We start from the raw sequence: 22,513 nt of genomic DNA on the forward strand, positions 1-22,513 counted from the left end.
AGCCTATTAAAGACACACCCGATGCCGATTTCAAATGTCTCGTCGAAACAGCGCCGACTCCTTATACTCGCGACATTTCCTCAGGCGAGAAACCGCCGGGGTCGCGCGCGGGCTCCGCTTCTCCTTCCGCTAGAAGCTACTTATTAGGGTTCTACAATCGCACCACTTTCCCGGTCCTCCAAAACCCTAGCTGCTGCATTGCTCTACTCCATCTCGATAGCAAATGCCGATCTACAAGATTAGGGGGATCGATGTCGATTTCCCCTTCGAAGCCTACGATTGCCAGATCGTCTACATGGAGAAGGTCATCCAATCCTTACAGGAGGTTCGGATTCTTCGACTTGATCGCACTTTTTCTTTTTTTACAGCTTCTACTGTTGTCTCGGCAACTTTGCTGATGATAATTTGTATTCTTAATGCTCTAGTAGCTTTATCTCTATTGAGCGCTTTTAGGCTTGTGATTTTTCTCTTTCTTCCATTCATTTTTTATCTTTTTTGGTTCTCTGAGCCTGTTTGGCCCTGCTCTATGGTGTAATGATGTTCAATGAAGTGCTTATTGAGTAGTTTCTTAAAGGAAGCACTAAATTCAAATTTTCTGGCACTTTATTATCCATAATTATAGCTTCTGCATTTGGGCCTCACAATGTAATCTTATTTTGTGCTTCCAGTCACAGCAGAAAGCATAAGCACTAGACTCTTCTGTTTGCCAAATTCTCTATTCGAGGTGACTGCTGTCGGAAGCCAACGCAGAAGTAGAAGCTAGGCCAAACAATGACTAAAGCTCATACTTTTGTTTTCTTATGAGATAGGGACGCAATGCTTTGCTGGAGAGTCCCACAGGAACGGGGAAAACACTCTGCCTCTTATGCGCCACTTTGGCTTGGAGGAAGAGCTTTGGTGATTTCTCAACTATCGGTAATGAAGATAGGAGTTGGGGTTCGGGGAGTCAGCCGAGCAGCAGTCAATCAACGGAGCAACCACGATCAAATTTTCCGGTGATTATATACACGTCACGAACTCACAGCCAACTGAAGCAGGTCATAAGAGAGCTCAGAACAAGCAATTACAGGTCGTGTGATTGTTCTTCGTTTAGCAACTATGCATATCTTTTCATATGAATCTTGCCTTGCAGTAGTTTGTAATGAGTTCGTTAGCTCAGTGAAGCTGCACTAACTAATTGATTAATCATGGCTGCTTATGTGATTGTAAAAGCCTTTACAATCAGCAAGAGTAATTACTTTGTGCGCTGCTATTAGGAAGGTAGGTTTCTTTCATTTAATGCCCTGGAATATTGAATGTGAAATTGGTGCTCAACAGATTAATACAAAAACTTTTTCAAACGTCTGCTCTTCTATTTAGTTTGCCTATGCTACTTAGCATGAATAATATTGTTTGCCTTTGACCGTTGTGACTTAAAAATCTAGTCAATTATATCAATCTTAATATAGTATCTAGTTTATCTTCTGCTTGATGTCGGACACCAGCACAATTAGGCAGCCTCTGGTGCTGTCCAGTTCGTCCTCTGCTGATCTCTTGTGCAAGTAGATTTTCTTATTATATTTTTTTTGTAATCTTGATTTGCAATCTTTTACCTCCTACTGTTAATTATGGCACATAACTGTCCACAAATTGGGATTGCATAATTTTGTGATGCTCCATGCTTGCAGGCCCAAGATGGCAATACTAGGTTCTCGCGAGCAGATGTGCATTCATGATGAAGTGCGTTCAGTTCGGGGCAGAGCACAAAACAATGCTTGCCACTACGTTTGCAGAAAACGTTTATGCCGTCATCACTCCCACGTTTCTGGTTTGTGCTTCCCTATTTTTTTAATCATGTTACTCAAACAATCCTTTTTTTCTCTGTGTGTGTGTGTGTGTGTGTGTGTGTGTGTGTGTGTGTGTGTATTGTGAGATCCCCTAAGAAAATAGAACTTTTGTTCCTGCTTAGCTATGATGCAGTTGCATCTCTGGAATGTGTAAAGAATGTTCTCAATTCTGAGGATTGTGAACGTCATTCAAATATTACGGTGCATCAACTACTAACCCAGCCTATTAGAAAGAAAATTTTTGGAAGGTTACACAGATTAGTAGTTTAGTACTAAGCCTACAGCTTTAACTTCATCTTGTTTCTTGATTCTACCACATCCAACAGAGTTTGTCTTGAACTTTAGTGCAATTTAATTGATAAAGATATCGTTAACACCTAGCTGGTGTTGGGGTGTATGTAACTATGGGATAAAACATTTCAAATGGTTTGGAGCATGCATTATTCTCAGATTTATGTAGTTTGCTTGGTTTTCTTAGTTTGCTTGGTGTTCTTCTGTTGGCATTTGATTTTGCTTTGCAGAGTATGTGAAGAAGCACCATGGTCTAGGGAATGAACCTTTTGACATTGAAGATTTGGTAAATATTGGAAGAACCAAGGGCCCGTAAGTATATAAAACATGTCTTTCTCCGTTCAGCTCTCAATTAACATTAGTGATTACTCTCTCTCTCTCTCTCTCTCTCTCTCTCTCTCTGAAGAAGTTCAATAAGCAATTCTTAACACACTGAATATAATGGAAAAAGCATCAGTCCTTTTAGCTTACAGTTGTGATATGATATTCATTGTAGATGTCCGTATTACGTATCCCGTGAACTTCACAAGACTGCTGATATATTGTTTGCTCCATACAACTACCTTATTGATCCTGGAAACCGGCGGTCTTTAACTGGTATACCATGGAGCAATGCTGTACTCATATTTGATGAAGCTCACAACCTGGTATTGAACTGCAGTTAGTTTTTGTCTTACAGCTTCTTTGACCTCTTATGTCAATACTACTTGTTTGTGTCCAACAGTTGACTGAAATCACCATTTATTTTTATTTGTGTTTCAATTGTTTTGGCATCATATCTTATTTATGGTTATAAAAGAAAATAAGGGCTGAAGTTTGGTGTAATTTTTAATTTGTTATACTCGTGTACTTTTGGCTTCTCAATTTTTGTCTGTAATAACTTACACATGCAGGAGAGCATATGTGCAGATGCAGCTTCATTTGATTTGCCTTCTAGCTATCTTACTGCTTGCATCTCTGAAGCAAAACAATGTATTGACATTTGCATAGCAAAAAGGGCAATTGACAAATCTGCTGACAAACAACTTGATCCAGAAAACTATGCTATTCTACGAGGTAAGTCCACTATATAAGACAATTCATTATATTCTTGTAGTTTTTGGCAATGATATTCTTGCAGACAATTTGTTATAAGAACTCGATCCAAACAATTTTTCTTTCCTGTTTGTAACAAAAATATTCTTGCAGCTCTTTTGCTGAAGCTTGAGAAACGGATTGCTGAAGTTGCTATCGAATCCAAAGAATTGGGCTTCACTCGTCCTGGGAATTACATATATGAATTTCTTTCTGATCTGAATATCACATATGAGACAGCCAATATGCTTATCTCTACAATCGACAACGCCTCTTTGCTCCTTGAGGAGGGTAATGAATCTTCTGTAAAATTCCTAGTGCCTTACGTGGAGTTTATTTTATTTTATTATTTTTTTTGTGGCTGACCAGATAATACCCTTAGATCTATTTGTCATAAATTATACACAACCGTAGATCATTTTAATATTTACCATTTATACTTTCTTGTTATTAATTACATATTTTTGCACACGATAAAATGTCAGGGATTACACCTGAGACGGGAGTGCCGGTCAAGATGAAGGGTACTTTATGCAGACTAGAAAGCATAAGGGATATACTCAATATAATTTTCAGGGATGGTGGTAGAGTCCATGCCAAGTACTATCGTGTAAGTTGTTCTCTATTCTTGCTTGTACTCACGTATCGTACTATATTTTTTTCAAAGATTTTAGTGGAAAGTTTTTTCTTCCCTTCTGGGCGAGTGCAAATGGGATCATCCTATCTCTCATAGTATCTTTAAAAACATAGTGGGGGGGTGGGGGGGATGGGTGTGAAGAAAATCAATGGAGTAATGCTTTCCAAAGAGTTACTTATATACATATATATTCTGTCTTCAACGAAAGGGTAATGCTGTCTAAAAGTTGCTTTTTATTTCAGTTTCATGTGCAGGAATCACAGCCAAGTTTTGCAGATTCCTTCAGAGGTCTGTAAAAACAACCTTTCAAGTTCACTTACTGTATCCTCAGTGTCTTGTTGAATTCGTTGCATGTTCTGAGTAAATGGTGGTGATCGTTAGATCTTTTTTGTTAGTATAGTCTATATGAAAGTTTCTTACAAATAGTTCATTTCTGAAACATGATTTATCAGAAGTGCACCCAAGCTAGTGAGACTTGCTGACTGAGGACACTTAGAAAGTTATGATGCTCTTTCTATACAAATTTTCACTCTGTAGTTGCAGGTAAGGGGTCAAGGGTGCTTAGTTGGTGGTGTTTCAACCCTGGACTTGCGATGGAAGAATTTGTTAAGTTGGGCATACGCTCTATCATATTGACATCAGGCACACTATCTCCGCTAGATTCATTTGCCATGGAACTAAATTTGTAAGCCAATTTTTTTTCTTTTTGATACCTTTTTCCTGTTCTACTCCACTTTATACTCTGCATCGGTTTGTAATACTTATCTTGATTGCTTTTACATGTTTTGCTGTGAGCACAGAGAGTTCCCAGTCAGGTTAGAGAACCCTCATGTCATATCTTCTAATCAAATCTGTGTTGGAGTTGTACCTACCGGCCCATCTGGTTATCCATTTAATTCTTCCTACCGGACTCGTGATTCTCTAGAATATAAGCAAGAGCTGGGCAATGCAATTGGTAGGTACTTCGCTAACAAACTGATACTGCCGTATTTAATCTTCTTTACTTTGCAAGTATATTTATTGGCCTAAAGTGCAGTTAATTTTGCTCGAATTGTGCCGGATGGGCTTCTTGTGTTTTTTCCCTCATACTACATGATGGACCAGTGCATTGAGTGCTGGAAAAGCATGGTAAGGCAACAGTTTTTACACCTGCACATCATTATTCAGTTGTTCAATCTGCGGGTGCTTTGAAAAGCTTTATACACGTGTAGACATGATTTGATGCATTATACATTAGATGTCTTAGATTCTTGCAGATGCTATTGTCTTTCAGAGTCATGCAAGCTCAGCAGTTTTGAGCACAATTTGGGAAAGGATTTGCAAGCACAAACAACCTGTTGTAGAGCCTAAACAGTCATCACTCTTTCCACATGCAATCGAGGTTAGGTTGATTCATTGATGATTCATTGATATTTCTGCATCAATATGTTCCTAAATAATTCTCATTACTTTAGGGTACTCCCACATTTCTTTGCTAACATATATCAATATCTTCGTTTGCAGGATTTTGAGACAAAGTTACGTGATAGTTCTACATCAGGGGCAATATTTTTTGCAGTCTGTCGTGGCAAAGTATGCCTATATTTCTTGATCCTCATGATAATTTTCTGGTTTATTTTAGACTTCCTGTAAGTAGTGTTAGTAGTTTTTTATGACAATTAATTTGCCCTTATGAGAGTCATCCAAGGAGGTGCCCTTATCATAGGAGGTAGGAAACATGTGGAATAGTTGGCAGGCTCTGTCTTAGGATACATCTTGTGATCAATCAAAAATTCTTTCATCTTTTAGTTGTAACTCCCAATCTCGTAGCAGTTTCCATCTTATTTGCTCTCATTTTTTTTTCAGTAATTCCATTTTAACTTTCGCATGGTTTCAGGTTAGTGAGGGGCTTGATTTTGCTGACCAGGCTGGGAGAGCCGTGCTTATCACAGGCATGCCCTTTTCTATGAAGACTGATCCCAAGGTTTGTCATTAAGTTTCCTATGGAGTTCATGAGAGTAAACTTAATTGGAGTTTTAGGCTCAATTAGAACTTTTATGGATAAGAGAAAGAAAATATATGCCAAAATGCCCTGGGATGTAAGCAGTGCAGAGCATAAGCAAAAACGAACAATATCTGTTATTAGGTGTTATGCACTCAAGATCCTCACTTGGCATAATTCAGAAGGCTGCCTTTTACAGAATCTCATTGCTTTGTTAATTCATCATGATCCTAAATTCTAATTATGAAAAATATGAAATTATTTTTCTGTGGTTTAATGATTCTATGCATGCTATTGGATGAAACTAGATTCCATTTGATTATCGCATATCTGGAATTTTTGTGGTAGGTTCGTCTCAAACGTGAATACTTGGATCAGCAGGCTCAATCAGTGAAGAAAGACTCTAAGGTAAGAAAATCAATCAATCAGATTACATCAGTGTTTGACCTTCGCATTTTAGATGTCTACAAACTGACAAGTTTACTGTACTAAGATATTTCCCTTTCAAAAGATAAACACTATAGTAAGAGCTTTGGACTTAGGAGGCATAAAAATATTTAGCTTGGAGAAATTAAACTTTTTGACTACTAGATTATTGAAGAATTCTGTGACTGCAGTGCTCATGATGTATATGGTTCTAGAGACAGTTGCACTCCTAATGTTGTGTTATAGGCATTGACAGGGGAGGAATGGTATGTTCAGCAAGCCACAAGGGCTGTCAATCAGGCCGTTGGACGTGTCCTTAGACATCGCCATGATTATGGAGCAATAATTTTCTGCGATGAACGGTATGTACGGCAGTAATCTCCATTGGTCTTGACAAGAAATCTACTGTAAAATGAAATATCGAATCATTCTTTCACATAATGCTTGTCTGTGTGTCAATTGTTTCCATGCTGATTTCAAGTCTCGGATATCCAGTTATGAGCAGTGTACAGTTAAATTAGGGTAAATGTATAGACATCACATGAGCTATAGTGCGTTTTGAATGGACGTGTAAACTTTAAAAGTTTCAATTTTACTACCCTGCATGCATTAATTCTAATTCTGGAAAATTCCATTAAGTTCTAATAGAAATAATTGTTTCATCAGAAAAATTATCTAACATTTTGTCGAGTAACAGAATATTTTGTCGTAGTTACCAATATTTTTGTCATTTTTATTATAGTATTTTCCTGGTGCAAAAAATTCAATGTTGTTAGTAAATTCAATAGCTGTACATCCTTGTTCTTTTGGAATGGGCATCATCAAACATTGATAAAAGTTGGTTACAACATACATGTGATAATGGTTATTTGACATTATGTCCTAATATCTAGTAGACTGCAGGAAGTAATTGACTGTTCTCACTATTGCTTCTTAACCACGAATAGTATTTCCATGTGCTATTATAGTAGACATTTTTTGGGTAGTGTGCTTCTCATCAGCTTTTCTTGTTGGTGTTATGTATGTATCTCTGATAGGTTTGCACAACAAAATCATCAAAGCCAAATGTCATACTGGCTCCGACCTCATATAAAGGTTTGCTAGTTGCACTTCAGTCTGCGTCTTTACTTTTAGTAATATCCTCCGACTTGTATAAAGGGTTGTCAATTGGACTTTATTTTGCATTTATACTCTTGCAAATATTGGTGCTAAAGTTATGTGTCCTTGCAGTGCTACACGAAGTTTGGAGATGTAGTGTTTACATTGACTAGATTTTTTCGAGAAAAAGACAGCTTTGGGCCCTTGAGACCAAAACAGCCAGAAATTTCCAAGACTGGTAAGAATATTGGTCGGCTGAATTGTGTTTCCATAATGCTACCTGTTATGTGTGCTCAGATGTTGTCTAATTGTTGTGTGATTCTTTATTCAACTTCTATCATTTTAGTCCATGATCTTTTCTGTTTTCACTGACTTCAGGTATACTCATTTTCCAAATTATATTCTTCATGTAAACCCCTAAACCCCTAAACCCCTAAGGGGGAAGAACACTAACTTGCAAGCCTTAAGTGTTTGCTTGCTTTCTGAAGATACCTTCATTCGTGATGTGCTCTCTGGTGCTGTTATCTTATGTATCGGATTCTTCCTTCTTCATATAGGAAAAATATTTTCCCTTCCATAGGTTCTTCATCACCTTGGCTTGGTTTCCATTTTTCTTTTTGTTTCTTTGGAGAAAAACTTGTTCACAATTTTGATTTATGCAAATCGTTGTTATTTTTCTTTTTCTACTTCTGTTTCTTCTTAGAAGAAATGTAGAACTGAGTAATGTCAAGTATAATATCACATAATTACCTCTCATTATGTACTGAATGTTCTGAAATACCTATTATGCAGGTAAGCTCAGCCTATCTCAGGACAAAACCTCATCGTTAAAATCTCTCGCCTCACTCACCTCTTTGGTACATTTTGGAATACAATAAATTAATCAAATAAAATTTTACTTTATATACGTTGCCATTTTCATGTTAACTTAAACTTGTTCTGGTTTTTTTACTTTTCTGCCAGGCTTCAACTGCTGAAAATTATGTTACAAAGTCGTCTTTAGTAATACCTGCAATTGCCACAGACAACAGCTATGACCAGTTTGGTCACATTGTTCCTGCCAATCGCTCTAATCTTTCTAACAAATACATTAATCACACGAGCCAACATTCAGGAGATCAATTTTCCTTTAGGAAAAGATCGGGAGAGAACGAAAATAATAAAAGAAATTCTCAGTATCAGGATGATGAAGTGATTGATCTGACTGGTGATGCACTGCTTTGCAAGAAATCGGCTGAAGATGTCATGACACCTATATCTTTCAAAAAGCTAAAATTATATGAGAGAAGCAATGTTATGGTTGAATCTAGAAATGCTTCCTCTTCAAAGCTGTTACATAATGCTGATTCAACATTCTCTCTAGAAAAGTCTCCTGGCGACAGAAGTTCAGAGAGGGGAAATAAGAAAATATCACAGCTTCCATCAAGTGATCCTGTAGGATTTGGAGCTAATAGTAATTATGAAGAAGCACAAAGTCATCAAGGTGGTACTAAAAGTAGTTCGTTTCCTAGTGGCGATGAGGAAACCAGAGGCTCTGCGTTCTTGGCACAGGTCCTTATTTACACTTAGTACCTGCAGTTATAGATTGCTTTACCTTCTAAATGATACTTTACTATAGACTGGATTTACCGATCATTTATATTTAGGACAGCTTAATAACAGGAATGTCATTATGTTTTCTCTAAGCATCAGTGTTGGTTTTAATTTCTATTCTGACTTGACAACTTTGTAGGTTCAAGAAAAACTCACCGCTACAGAGTATAAAGAATTTGTGGGATTCATGAAAGCATTAAAATTGAAAACCATGAAGATTTCACCTGTTCTGGAGTCGATTGCGAGATTGTTCTCTAGTCCAGGAAGGCTTTCACTTCTTAAAAGGTTCTGTTAGAGCTACACCACAAAATTCGCTTCTACCTGACTTCTATTATTATGGTTAAAATTATGAATGTGATTATTGTTACTAGCTATGTCTTTCAATGATTCTGTTTTGTGTAATCAAAAAAATTAGTTTTCCCTTTGATTCTTCACCACTAATGTTCTTTGTATAGGGTTCTTTTCATGTGAGATTAATTGTTCTTCATTCAACACCATTTTCTTGTAAAAACTGTTAACAATTGCTGTGCATTGCTGTTCTCATAAACTTTTGAACTTCACGCAGGTTTAAGGATTTTGTTCCTGCAAAATATCATGACATATACGAGCAGCTTCTTAGAACTCATGGTGCAGCGGACAATACATAAGAAATTTCCCGTGACCTGCTAGGCTGCTGCTTATATTAAATCTATTTACCTCAGTAGATTACCTCATCTGATGTGTCAGCTATTCATTATCGACTAATTATGTAGATGAACAGAATCAAGTGCCCAACAGGAAATTGGCCATCCATGGTCAAATCATGTTGAAATTTTAGGCTTATCTTCGCCGTGCCTTTTGCTACATGCCAGATTCCCAAAAAAAAGCTTCAGGTTCTGCGACAATTTTAGGAGCAAAGACAACTAACTGTAACTTGTACAATCTTGTCTAATTAATGCTGAAATATGTAATCTCCATAAGAAATACAGGGTGAGAGCTGATAATGGCTCTACTATAAGGCCATTTGACAATTTAACGCACTACCGTACAGTGACGGCTCGAAGACTTCGTGGATTCGAGAAAGAAGAAAATGGAGTTTGTAAAGCTGTGTTATATTAAATTATACAGTTTAATTGTTTGGTCAAAATAATTGCTTTTTGGTGTTCTGAGGCTCTTGCCTCTTGCTGTAAAGTTATGAGAAATTGAAATAACAGTGAGAAAGTATTTCTCGACTTACGCACTTGCTCGACTCTTTCGGCTTTCCAATCCTTTCTTTTTACTGTTTTTTGCATCCATTTTCTGATTGATAATGCCTGATACATTTGTGTGTGTGGTGTTGGTTCCTTTCTTGTTTGGAACGTGTACATACAGTGGTAAATCACTATCTAGCTGTAACTTGGATTGGTAATTAATGTATACACCAAATGGCTAGAAGCTGTGAAAGCTTACATATTTTTGAAAAAAAAAAAAATAACAATAAACTGAGACTAGGGAAATAAGCAGATCCATGCTTCCCCTGTGAAGCACAAACAAAAAGAATGACTCGAAAAATTATCGATCACCGGTAATAGATATATACATCGACACAACAACCCATCTCTCATAATCCAGCTCTTGCGGCGAATCAATGAACGAAATACGTGACGAGAAGAGCCAAGAGCATAAGCACGTAGGCTATACCGAGATCGATCGCCTTGCCGTCAACCATCTTCGAAGGGATCATGGTTTCGCCGCGAGCAATCTGCGTCATTCCGGTGAGCAGAAGCGCCAAGAAGAGCAGTGCGTATGTTTTCACTGAACTCATCCTTGAACAGATCGGACGCAAGAAGCACTTCTGGAGAAAGCAGGCGAGGGTGTAGAAGGAATAAGAGCCTTTAACTAAACTGCACGGGGTCTCACAAAAGCTGAAGCAGGAATTTATAGGGTGGGGATAAGTTATGTGTTCTTACCTGCAAGCCGCCTAGGATGACCAAAAGCATGTGAAAATCAAAAAAAATTGGTCTAATGGGCTTTTTTCTGGAAGCAGCTGTGGCCCCTGGGGACGTGGCTTTTACTCATATTTCTTGTGGCTCTTCTGACGTTGGACGCATCTAAATTCATGTCCCCACCACAATGAAAAATAATTAATTGTTACTCCTCCAATTAAATTTGGATACGAAATCAATGGTTTGATTTTTTTTTTTTCTCTTTTTTCTCCCTTTAGAATGTTCCCTCTGGTAGGTACGTGGGAATCTTTTACTCATGTTGGGACGTGGCTTTTACTCATATTTCTTGTGGCTCTTCTGAAGTTGGAAAAGAAATTAATTATTACTCCTCCAATTAAAATTGGATACGAAATCAATGGTTTGATTTCTTGTTTTTTTCTTTTTTTCTCCCTTTAGAATGTTCCCTGCGGTAGGTACGTGGGAATCTTCTACGCGGCCCATTGTTGGAAATTTCGTGAAATTGACACGATCTGTTCGATTCTTTTGGACTTGAATTCATATCAAATTTCTAAAAACAGATATCTATCCAAATCATTTCACATTTAAGACACGATTTATGGGCTCAATATTAAATTTTCGAATAGGGTGATCATCAAATGAAAGCATAACGCACGAATAAGCTGACGCGCCAGATTTAAACTCAAAATTTCTAAAAATTAGATGGTTAGTTAAAATAAACTTTGTCATTTTGATGGGAATTTTTTAAAAGGTACAAGGCAAAGAATGTTGGAGCACTTTGTATTGGTAAACATTAAGGGGCCGGCCATTTGGTTGTACGTAATTATAACTGCATATACAAATGCAAATTCAGTATTTAGTTTAATATATTTAACTCCAACTCCTACCGTAGGAACTGCATACGCCTAAATTAATTCACCGTAGTTCTAATAGTATCAGTTGGAAAATATAACTTTACACAAAAGTATAATTACTTCCTTGATTATTTTTTAAACAAAATTTTTTTTTTACATTGAAGGTAATATTACATATAAAATGATAAAATTTTGAAAATCATTTCTCAACTATATATGTAACTAAACAAATTATTGAACTAGGCTAGTATACTATCAGTAACACGGAGGCCTCCGTACTACTAAGTTGTTTTCAATTATGCAGCTTCCAAATTGACGATCGGCTTTATTAAACTTGATCTACACTAGTGAAAGTAACTTGGGAACTAAATTTTATAATTTTTCGATATTATTTGATTAGTGATCAAAATGTCTCAAAATTGACAATTTTAATAACCGATGTGATGCGTTTGTGAATTTAACGGTGTAAAACAATCTAAATCTGCTAAAATTTTTATAGAAATTTTTTTTTACTATTTAGAGTAAGATCAGTATCTTTGATTTTAAATACAAGTCTTTTATCATTATTTTTGTAAAATTTTTATTTTCAGCCGTTCATTTTTAGACTACTCGTTTGATAGGTAAATGATATTGAAAAATTATGAAATTTAGTTTTCAAATACTTTCAATAGTGTAGATCAAATCTAACTGAGCCGAACATCCACTGAAAAGCTGCATCATTGAAAACAACTTGTTAGCACGGAGGCCTCTGTGCTACCGATAATATACCAGTCGAACTCCAAATTATTTATAGTTGTAGCATTTTCTACTACGTCTAACCAAATAAAAAATTTGTAGTTGCAATTACTGTATTTTCAACTGTATGCATTTTCAACTATACTGCATTTATAATTACACCAAATCAAACAGCTCCTAATTGCATCATACTATAAACTATTAATAAATCCAATACTAGCCACCAAATAGAGTTCACAAGCATCTAGCACCATAATCATACCAACCATCCCAAAATACACAGTTTTTATTCATTGTTACGTAAAAACCCATTCACAAAGTTAAAACCGTATAGATGGTAAGAACATCAAACTTGCATTAAACTCACAGCCAAGGTGAATTGATGAGAGGAGTGATCACAGATTTAACTTGCAGGTATTTTTCGATCGCGTGCAGTCCTTGATCCCTTCCGAAGCCGCTCATCTTGTATCCGCCGAACGGACAATCGGGGTCGAACGCAAAGTAGCAGTTGATCCAAATCGTTCCGGCGCGAACCGATCTCGCGACCCAGTTGGCTATGTTCAGGTCCTTAGTCACGATTCCGGCCGCTAGGCCGTACCTGGTGCAGTTGGCTCGCTCTATGGCTTCCTCAACGGTCCTGGAAAGCGAAAAAGAGATTAAAAAAAAAAAATTAGCAAACTATTTCATGAATGAAACTACATGTTTGAACACCAACATAACTTCACCTGGCTTTTAAAACATATTTTGAAATGGGTATCAGATTTTAAGTCGTTAGTTCTGATTTCATAGGTAATTTCGTCGACTAAAATAATATGTTTGTTAGAGTACAAAATATTTCACTAAGATAGTAAAATTAAAATTTCAAACTTCTGATACTCATTTTAAAACATTAGTTTAGCTAGTAAAAATAAGTTTTTACTGGTAAAAATCAGGTAATTTTTTTAAATAGAGTAAGAAAAAACTTACTTGAATTTCATAAGGGACATCACTGGACCAAATATTTCATCTTGCGCAATCAGCATATTCTCCTGGCAAATAGTATAACAGACTTGTTAAGCATTCAGTCGGAAAATGTAAAAAATTGACTTCTTTTAAATAGCACAACTTTCTTTATTAAGTTGTGTTAATTAGGTACGAGAATATTTGATTATTTGTGGGTTTTACTAAAACCCGTAATATGCAGTTTCACACTTTCACAAAAAATTTCGAATAATATATATATATATATATATATATATATATCATTTGCATAAAGAGACATAAATTAAGATAGGGAATATACAATGTAGATCGAACAAAGTGAAGTGTTATTGAACTTTGAATATAATTACCTTAACATCAGTGAAAATGGTGGGCTCAATATAGTATCCTGTTTCACCATAGGGCTTTCCCCCTGTCAATAATGTGGCACCCTCTGTTTTCCCATGTTCAATGTATTTAAGAACTCTTTCAAATTGCTTCTTATCAACCTTAAAAACAACCGAAAAAACACACAGAAATTATTAAAAATATTAAAAAAAATACTCGAAAAATGAGACATCATATGGAGGAAAATTTTGGTGTATGTTCTTTTAAATTTGATATCTATAATTGTAAGGTAAAATGCATGGATGGTTCCAACACTATCCCTAATAAGTGATATTTCGATTTATATACTTCTCACTTCATTGCTCTAGTCCCTAAATTCTCATACACATTGCAATTTTCGTTTCAAACTTGTATCATAAAATAGCATCTCACTTCATTCAAAGTAAACCATTTACGCTAAAAGGACGATCATTATTTATTACGAAAAATTATATTATTTTGATGTACAGGGGACTAAAGTGTTTGCGTAAAAAGTACAGCGACTAAGGTGCAATATCAAATTAGTATCAGAAACGTTCCACATAGTTTACTCATATTTACATCTTTGTACCTTAAAGAAAATAAAATTACCTGAGGACCTTGTTGAACGGTGGGATCGAAAGGGTCTCCAACCACCCAACTTTTCGCAGCTTCTGCGGCTTTCTTAACGAATTCATCATAAATCCCCTCTTGAACATAAACACGCGATCCAGCCACACAAATCTCTCCCTAAATAATTTTTTTTTTCAAAAAAGTCCTTCATATTCTAGCTTATTTCATTTAAACTCCAAATTAATACTCAAATTTTACTATCCAAAGAAAAAAAAAGAAAAGGAAAAAAAAAAACCTTGTTGAAGAAAATGGCCATGCGCGCGAGATTAACGGCCATGTCCACGTCAGCATCGTCGAAAATAATGAGAGGCGATTTCCCACCGAGCTCGAGTGAGACGGTTTTCAAATTGCTCTCTGCGGACGCCTTCATAATTAAACGCCCTACTTCGGGAGATCCCGTAAACGCTATCTATAAAAAAATAAAAAATAAAAAAAAAAACTCAAAGATATTTTTATACCATAATAATAATGAAAAAATTTCGAAAATAATTTACAAAAATTACAAATATATATTAGCGGATCTTAGAAAATAACCTTGTCTACATCCATGTGAGATGCAAGAGCAGCTCCCGCTTCTGACCCGAACCCATTTACCACGTTGATCACTCCATCAGGAATCCCAGCCTAAAATTAACCAATAAATAAATAAATAAAAGTTCGTGTATTTGACGCGCAAATTTTCATCTATAAAAGTATAATTTTTCGCATTACACATCTATGAAGGTTCACGGAGTACAGTGTTTAAGTGAAAAGTACATAAACCTAAGTTAAACAGTAGCAGGACGAACAGACCTGCTTAGCCAGATGTGCATAGAAGAGCGCAGAGAGCGGGGTCTGCTCGGCGGGCTTGACGACCATGGTGCAGCCGGCGGCGAGGGCGGGGCTGACCTTGACGAAGAACAAGGTGCTCGGGAAATTCCACGGTATGATGATCCCGGCGACGCCGATCGGCTCCTTTAGGGTGTGCCCCTGGTACTCCCCCGCAATCTTCAGCGTCTCGCCGTGTATCTTGTCGGCCGCGCCCGCGTAGTACCGCAGCATGTGGATGCAGCCGGGGATGTCCATGATCTTGCCGATCGTGAACAGCTTCCCGCCATCCACGCCGTCCAGCGCCGCCAGTTCCTCGATGTGCTCCTCGATCAGGTCCGCGAATTTCGACATGATCCTCCCCCTCTCCTGTGCATGTTCATTGGCGCCAAAATATTCAAATCACGCACCAATTTGTAACGAATCTATGTATATCTCTACATAGTAGTGAAATAGCGCATTTGTTCATCAAAATCTATCAAATTTCTCATTTGCCGTGAAACATAGATTTTAAATCCTTAACGAATATAGAATTGCCATTTTCAGCCTATACATTTTGACAAAAAAAGAAATAAATGGGCCGAAATCCAGGCCCAGCACATACAGTGGGCTTAAATCGTGCCCGTGGAAAGACTACATTCTGATATTAGTCCTAATTCGTGGTGTGTATGTTTTGCTTATTTTTTTGAACAGCTTACATTTACTTTAGAAAGCAGTTGTATTTAGTTACTATTGTTTGGCGAACAAAAAAAAAAATTATGAATTTTATTTTAAGATAAAAATAGGTTGAGAGTTGAGACAGTCAGAAGCGAAAGAGATCGTACGTATCCGGACATGCGGGGCCATTTGCCATGGTCGAACGCTTCTCTGGCGGCCTTCACGGCCAAGTCGATGTCTTCTTTGTGCCCCTCGGCGATGTGCGCGATCACCTCCCCGTTACGCGGGTCCCTCGTCTCGAATGTTTTGCCTGTTTAATCCCCATTCCATATCAAATTCAAAGTTGTTAATAACAAAAAAAAAAAAAAAGAACTCAATTCAATGCGTGAAAATGCTGAGAGGGAATAAGCTGATGCCAACATCATTACATATGGTCATTATTATTTAAATGATTTTGATATAAGCAAATAGATTCATTAAATAAGGTGATTGTTTATTAATTTAATTTGATGAGATACCATAAATTAATGATCTCTCTCTATTAAGCATGAGTAAATCAATATCACTTTCCGAAAATCAATGTGCATAAAGCTACATTATACATGAGTATTAGAACAATTAATTCATGATCCATGAAATTTGGGTCGGTTTCATGGTTTATTTGGTGGCTATCAATATTTGATGAGAAATATTGATGGGTGCCATGTGGTCACGATCTTTCATAAGTTATGATTAAGATTTATTCAGTCATATTAGCCATTAACTAAATTCAACCATATTCATTGTATCAGATCAGTACTTACCCATACAAGTTTATTCGGTCATTATTTATTAATTGAATTTAATCAAATTTATTATATCCAATCACTATGTACCAATACAACTTTGTTATTACCAAATATTGTATAGGTTTTTAAGAAAGACAAAAAATACATTACAATGTAATTGTCCTATGTGAAAAAGTCAACATGTCGACATACAAATCCAGCATTTCTCTTTCTCCCTTGATTCTTTGCCTTAAGTTTAGGGTTAGGTTCGTAGTGCAAACCCCAAATGGCTACAAAAAAAAAAAAACAAAAACAAAAAAAGAAAATAGCAAAAAAAGAAAAATCTAGTTATTGACTAGTGTGATGTTCAATTTGAAACCTTAAAAAAGATGGCCTTTTCATGAACTATTTACCAAGCAATAATATGGGTACGCAAAATAGTGTAGATAATAAAATAATAATAACAACACACGGTTGATGGATCGAAACAATTGTAGGTGTTGAAATTTTTCTACGTTGTGATTGGTGGGAAAAGATGGAGAGATATATTGAAAAGGACATGAGCTATACTTAGGGGTGGAAACGAGCCGAGCTCGAGCGAGCTTATGTCAGCTCAAATTCGGCTTGAAATTAATTTCGAGCCTAAATCTAGGCTCAAGCTCGGCTTGAAATGAATTTCGAGCCTTTTATTTTGTTCAAGCTCGGCTCATTTAATTTCGAGTCGAGCTCGAGCGAGCCGAATATCGAGCCGAACACGAGTCGAACGCGAGCCGGCTCGCTCGTTTGCCAGCCCTAGCTATACTTCTATGTATAGGCCGGGGGCAGGTGCTATAATTAATCCTGATCTATTAAATGTAATTTGGCCCATGGTAACATTTTTAATTTCATATGCGAATTGAAAATGGGTCATGTACTTTTTTGTGGTAGATAAAATTATTATTAAAGTTTTCTCTACATGAATGCTAAGAATATTAATTAGTTGAATAACCATACAAATTTTGATGATTTATTTCATTCATGAGCCGAGCCATAAATTACTAAGGATATATATTTCATCCACTTAGGAAAGCAAAAGAGGCGTCTTGTTATAGTTTTTCTCGAAGTATTCAAACTAAAATTTACCAAATTTTTTTGACAAACTGAAAATTTATACACATATAGAGCTCAAATTTTCGGCCATTATGTAATGACACCTTTTGTCCTAACTTTTCCTGTAAGAAAGCGAAAGAAAAGTGGAATATATCAAAGTTTCTACTTTATCGTCATGTTACATGGCATCATCAATTACGATAATTGTATAATAATGACACACTTAATTAGCCACCAACTGTACTCTAGTGCAAGTGGCAAAGTACTTGATTTCGGGATCCCAAGTTTGAATTCTAATTGATTTATATTTCCAGCTAAGTTTATTTCTGAAAGAAATAAATGAAACGAATAGCCTACTATCTTTCTCTCAAAAAAATGACACTAATGCCGAATCTAAAACTTCCAAAAAGATATTTAGACCTGAGACTTCTTTCGGCCAAGAAGAGCATCTTTCCATTGTGACAAAAACTTCAGATTCTTTTTACAAACATTTTATCTTACTTTTTAAAATAAAGCTGTTCAAATAACAAATGTCCTTATATAATTAGGGACGAGAAATGAAGAACTATATGTGGCAAATTATTGACTCTTTTGGCTTAAGATATACCTAAAAAAATAATATGCTACCTTAGCTGTGCTAAAATAATTTATCATAATCCTCACATGGCTTTCTTTGGTTGCATCACCTGCTTATTCAGCACTCATGTGTGAAAAGTAAGACCTTCAACTCACATAATTTTTCAATAGTCTATACATATAAAAATCTATACAGCATCCATGACTATCTAAACCTTCAATCTCTTTTTTTTTTTTCTTTTTTTAACCATCAAGGCCTACGTTGCTTCTGTAGCTCAGTTCATCATTTCAACAAATAAAGCGGATAACATACTACATTTTTCTAAAAAAAAAAAAAACAAAAGCTCATCCCAAAAAGGTGTAAGAGCCAGTTTTTGGGCATACTTTTGTATCCAACAATTAAAAAAGTACCTACTATTGAGAGTTAATTTATATATGAACAGCTTCACATCAGATAATTAACAAGAGCAAAAATATATAACACTGAGAACCAAAAAGAAAAAAGCTTGAATTGAAGCTTTTCTATAATATAAAGAGCTATTAAAGAGAAATTAAATATAACAATTTTTCTTTCCTAATAACACTTTTGGAAACTACTTTATTAAACAGTACTACACTCGAGAATATATAATAGGTCCCAAAACGGCCTTTCGCCATACTTTAAAACCTATATAGTGTTTGTTACCCATTCAAACACACAAAGCCTATCCAACTGGAGTATAATTAGTAGGTGGTCTCTAATATTTGGTCAAAATGGGAGTTTTAAACTTTATTAACTCTTACTCCCCCTAGCTAGTTTGCCTTAACCACTTTTTTCCTATATATATATATGTAGTCTAAAAGTCTTAATTACATACGTAATCTTTTGTATAGACATTGAGGCGGTAAATTTCAATTAGAATAAGTAATTTGTCCTTAAGTTCCTGGTCAATTTGGTGATCAAAATCAACACTAAATACTTGTGGTCCCTCTCTTACAAATTAAAGAATTTTATTTAAATTTTTGCATGTTAAAAGAACATTAGAAACTGCAAGGTGTTACGTAAATTAGTTCCCCAGCACATCTTGTTGACAGGTATATTGTATTATAATGTGCAAGTACAAACGATTCTTAATTATCAAGCAATAAAGCATGCATGTTATATAAAATAAGTTCACCTACCCAAAAAAAACCAAGAGCTAGAGTACATTTATAAGAAAGTGTTTACATTATGTTAGGATTAAGATATTATTTGATATGTTAACTTATTGATAATATATACAATTATCAATTGAGCAAACTTTTTTGTGTTGATAATACATTGAAGTTACTAATTTAAATTACAAGAATTAAGTGAAAACCATGGCAACAAAGAAAACAACAATCTAATTAGAGAAACACACACCGCAGTTTCTACTAGCCAAGATCAGATCTCTCACAGAGCACTGGGAGCAGTTCTGTATTAACTAGTTTTTTTTTTTTTTTTTTTTTTTTTTTACATGTCCATCCGAGACCTGGTTGTCTCATCCTGTAGCTGAGTTCACTCTCTAAATGAATGAAACGGTAGCATGCTACCTTCTCTCAAAAAAAAAAAAAAAAAAAAACAATCTAATTAGAGGAACAAATTACATGAATTAAGAGTAAAATTCTTCTAACAATTTCTCATTCACAAAATCCTTACGTCCTTCTCTAAAGTATTAAAATTCATCCTTAACTCATATTAATTTAATGAAACTGTTATGTCTTAATTAATGATTCAACCAAAATGTATGGTTATGATGCAGGGTGATCATCTGGACCTTGATCCTCCACGGAACCAACTTCATGAACGGAAAAACAAAACATGTACGATGCAGGCCTCAATCGCGTTTAGGGGAAAGAAACACAAGGATAAAATGAGTTTGATAAGAGAAAAAAAATATCATTATCAACTCTAAAAGTGGGGTTTAAATATTATTAATGAACTAATTCCTACATACACGAAAAACCAATTCCAAATTAGAGTGGCACATTGAAAGCAGATATACGAGCAAAAAATTATATGTGTTTAAAGAATTTTCACTCTGATTATCAAACTTAATTAAACTTTTCGGTCCAACTTGATTGAATTATACCTTTTTAAAAACTTCAACACTAAATTGGCTGCATCAGTTTATTATCATAAATTCATATTGTCTGTTCACTATTCTTAAACAGTTTTCCATTAATGCATATATATATATATATATATATATATATATGCACGTGAGTGAGGATGTTATGATTATTTTTGAGTCTTTTTCTTTCATACAGAAATATACATATAAATTACGAGTATCAAAAACACGTACCGGAGATGGAGTCAACGAATTGGCCATTGATGAAGTGCTTGGTGAACTTAATCTCCGGTAACTCGAAGCTCCCCTTTGAGTTCCCTTTGCTATGGTTAGCCATGGAGAGGAGATCAATAAAGAGCCCGGATAAAGTTATTACACCCCTACTTTATTCTCAAAAGGTTATCCCCTCGATCCCCTTCTCTCTACCTCTATCTCTTTTATGCATGAAGGAGAAAGCGGTGGATTACATGGCCTTTTATGGAGTTTTTTTTTTGGGTGCAAACAAATTTTTCCTTCTTTGTTTTTCCCTTTTTTCTTATTGTTTGTCTAAGTAATTTATTAATATTTTATTTTCCTCAGGAATCGCTTGAATGGTCAACACACTTAATCTCGCAATCATATATATATACCGTGCAGTAATAAANATTTTCTGGAAATCTAAGACTCACTGAAAAAAAAAAAAGCCCTGATTCAAGAAATATAAAAGTAGAGTACTACTGGAGAAATAAACTATAATTAAGTAGAAATTTTGGCTAGTATGTACGCACGGTATAGCTAGATTGCGTATTATTGGATAAGAAAAATATTTTATTATATAGTGAACAGTTCTTTATTTGTTGGGAAGTGCTTTTCCATTCCTCGTGCAGGCGTACAGCTAGGGTTGTAAAGTCTCTCTCATTAAAATAATCACAAGTCAATTAAACTCTACAAAGTCTACTTAAACAAACTTGAGCCGGTCAAACAATCCAATTAACTAACTAATTAAATATAAACTATTTGAGATAAAAATTCAGATAAAATTTTGGAAATTAAAACTTGTCCTTATTCATAATTGACTTATATATTCTTCTCTCTTCTTCTCGACCACCAACCGCGTCATCGGGATGCTGAAGATTATTAATTACATTTCTCCTCTTCTAAATCGAACCTCATAATAATGCATATGGTTTTGGACGGAATGATCCGTGTGAGTCATTTATGAATGAGAAAAATTTAAAATTACAATTTATAAGCTTATTTTTATCTCAAATAGTTTATATTTAATTAGTTAATTAATTGGATTGATCAACAGGCGCAAGTTCAATTGTTTAAGTAGACTTTGTACAGTTGAATTGAGCTGTGAGAGAACTTCATAATCCTAGCTGTACTATGAACGGAAAAGCACTCCCAAACAAACAAACTATTGTTCACAACAACATAATAAAGTGTTGGCTAAATTGCATAAAATTTTTCTGTCAATACCCGCTTTTTCACTTTCCCCTCCTGTCATTTAAAAACCTACACTTTGACTCATTGAAAAATGAGAAATGTGCACTTCACCCTCTACCGTTAGTGATTCATTAGGATTCCGTTAAAAAATATTTTTTTATGCCTAAAATATCCCTCCGCCCTCTTCTATGTTGCTTTCCTCCTTCCGCCTCGCCGCCGCCTTGCCGTCTCGCCCTCCCCCACTGCCTCGCCCTCGTTTTCGCCCTCGCCCACATCCCCTTCACCTTTCTCCACCGCTCGCCCTCGCATGCCTCTCCATCTATGCCCACTCCGATCTCCTCCCTATTCTCGCCAAAATGGGGGGGGGGGGCAACACGAGTGCAGGAAGAGCGGGGGAGCAGGAGGAAAATGGAGTGGGAGCTGCGGTTGAGCGAGACGCGAAAAACGGAATAGGAGGGGCGATGGCTGAGCGAGGTTGGGGGAGGAGACGAAGATGGTGAGGGCATTTTGGTCATTTTGTCACGGTGTACCCCCTGTAAACAGTTCTCATTTTTCAAGGAGACAAAGTGTAGGTTTTTAAATGACAGAGAAAAAAAGTGAAAAAGCGGATATTGACATAGCGGTTATCTGTAATTTAGCCATATATGTATATATATATAATACAAACATTGGCGCACGTATTAAGTAATATTTAGGTCAATTTGTAATTAAAAATCGA

General features: G+C 35.8%; 2 protein-coding genes across 5 annotated transcripts; one reads left to right on the plus strand and one right to left on the minus strand.

The window, feature by feature from the left end:
- On the plus strand, positions 51 to 10,141 carry LOC109722277 (regulator of telomere elongation helicase 1). Of its 4 annotated transcripts, none has more exons than XM_020250260.1 (23): positions 51 to 325; positions 810 to 1,069; positions 1,668 to 1,807; positions 2,348 to 2,429; positions 2,614 to 2,764; positions 3,011 to 3,173; positions 3,306 to 3,482; positions 3,677 to 3,801; positions 4,071 to 4,116; positions 4,366 to 4,513; positions 4,629 to 4,783; positions 4,865 to 4,956; positions 5,075 to 5,209; positions 5,332 to 5,400; positions 5,705 to 5,791; positions 6,158 to 6,217; positions 6,482 to 6,597; positions 7,273 to 7,330; positions 7,466 to 7,571; positions 8,126 to 8,190; positions 8,297 to 8,884; positions 9,066 to 9,211; positions 9,492 to 10,141. In XM_020250260.1, the coding sequence occupies exons 1-23, from the start codon at positions 224 to 226 to the stop codon at positions 9,571 to 9,573; spliced, it is 3,153 nt and encodes a 1,050-aa protein (XP_020105849.1). In that variant the 5' UTR covers positions 51 to 223; the 3' UTR covers positions 9,574 to 10,141. The 4 variants fall into 4 exon arrangements, with proteins under 4 accessions (XP_020105849.1, XP_020105852.1, XP_020105851.1 ...); XM_020250263.1 differs by having other exon boundaries at positions 5,102 to 5,209; XM_020250262.1 differs by having other exon boundaries at positions 4,372 to 4,513.
- LOC109721892 (aldehyde dehydrogenase family 2 member C4-like) lies at positions 12,619 to 20,901 on the minus strand. The gene is made up of 9 exons (XM_020249702.1): positions 20,602 to 20,901; positions 16,028 to 16,170; positions 15,189 to 15,572; positions 14,931 to 15,020; positions 14,632 to 14,805; positions 14,376 to 14,513; positions 13,769 to 13,906; positions 13,404 to 13,465; positions 12,619 to 13,074 (listed from the first exon to the last, which is right to left on the minus strand). The coding sequence occupies exons 1-9, from the start codon at positions 20,702 to 20,704 to the stop codon at positions 12,801 to 12,803; spliced, it is 1,506 nt and encodes a 501-aa protein (XP_020105291.1). The 5' UTR covers positions 20,705 to 20,901; the 3' UTR covers positions 12,619 to 12,800.

This window comes from Ananas comosus, linkage group 16 (assembly GCF_001540865.1).
Source record: "Ananas comosus cultivar F153 linkage group 16, ASM154086v1, whole genome shotgun sequence".
In the NCBI taxonomy this organism is placed as follows: domain Eukaryota; kingdom Viridiplantae; phylum Streptophyta; class Magnoliopsida; order Poales; family Bromeliaceae; genus Ananas; species Ananas comosus.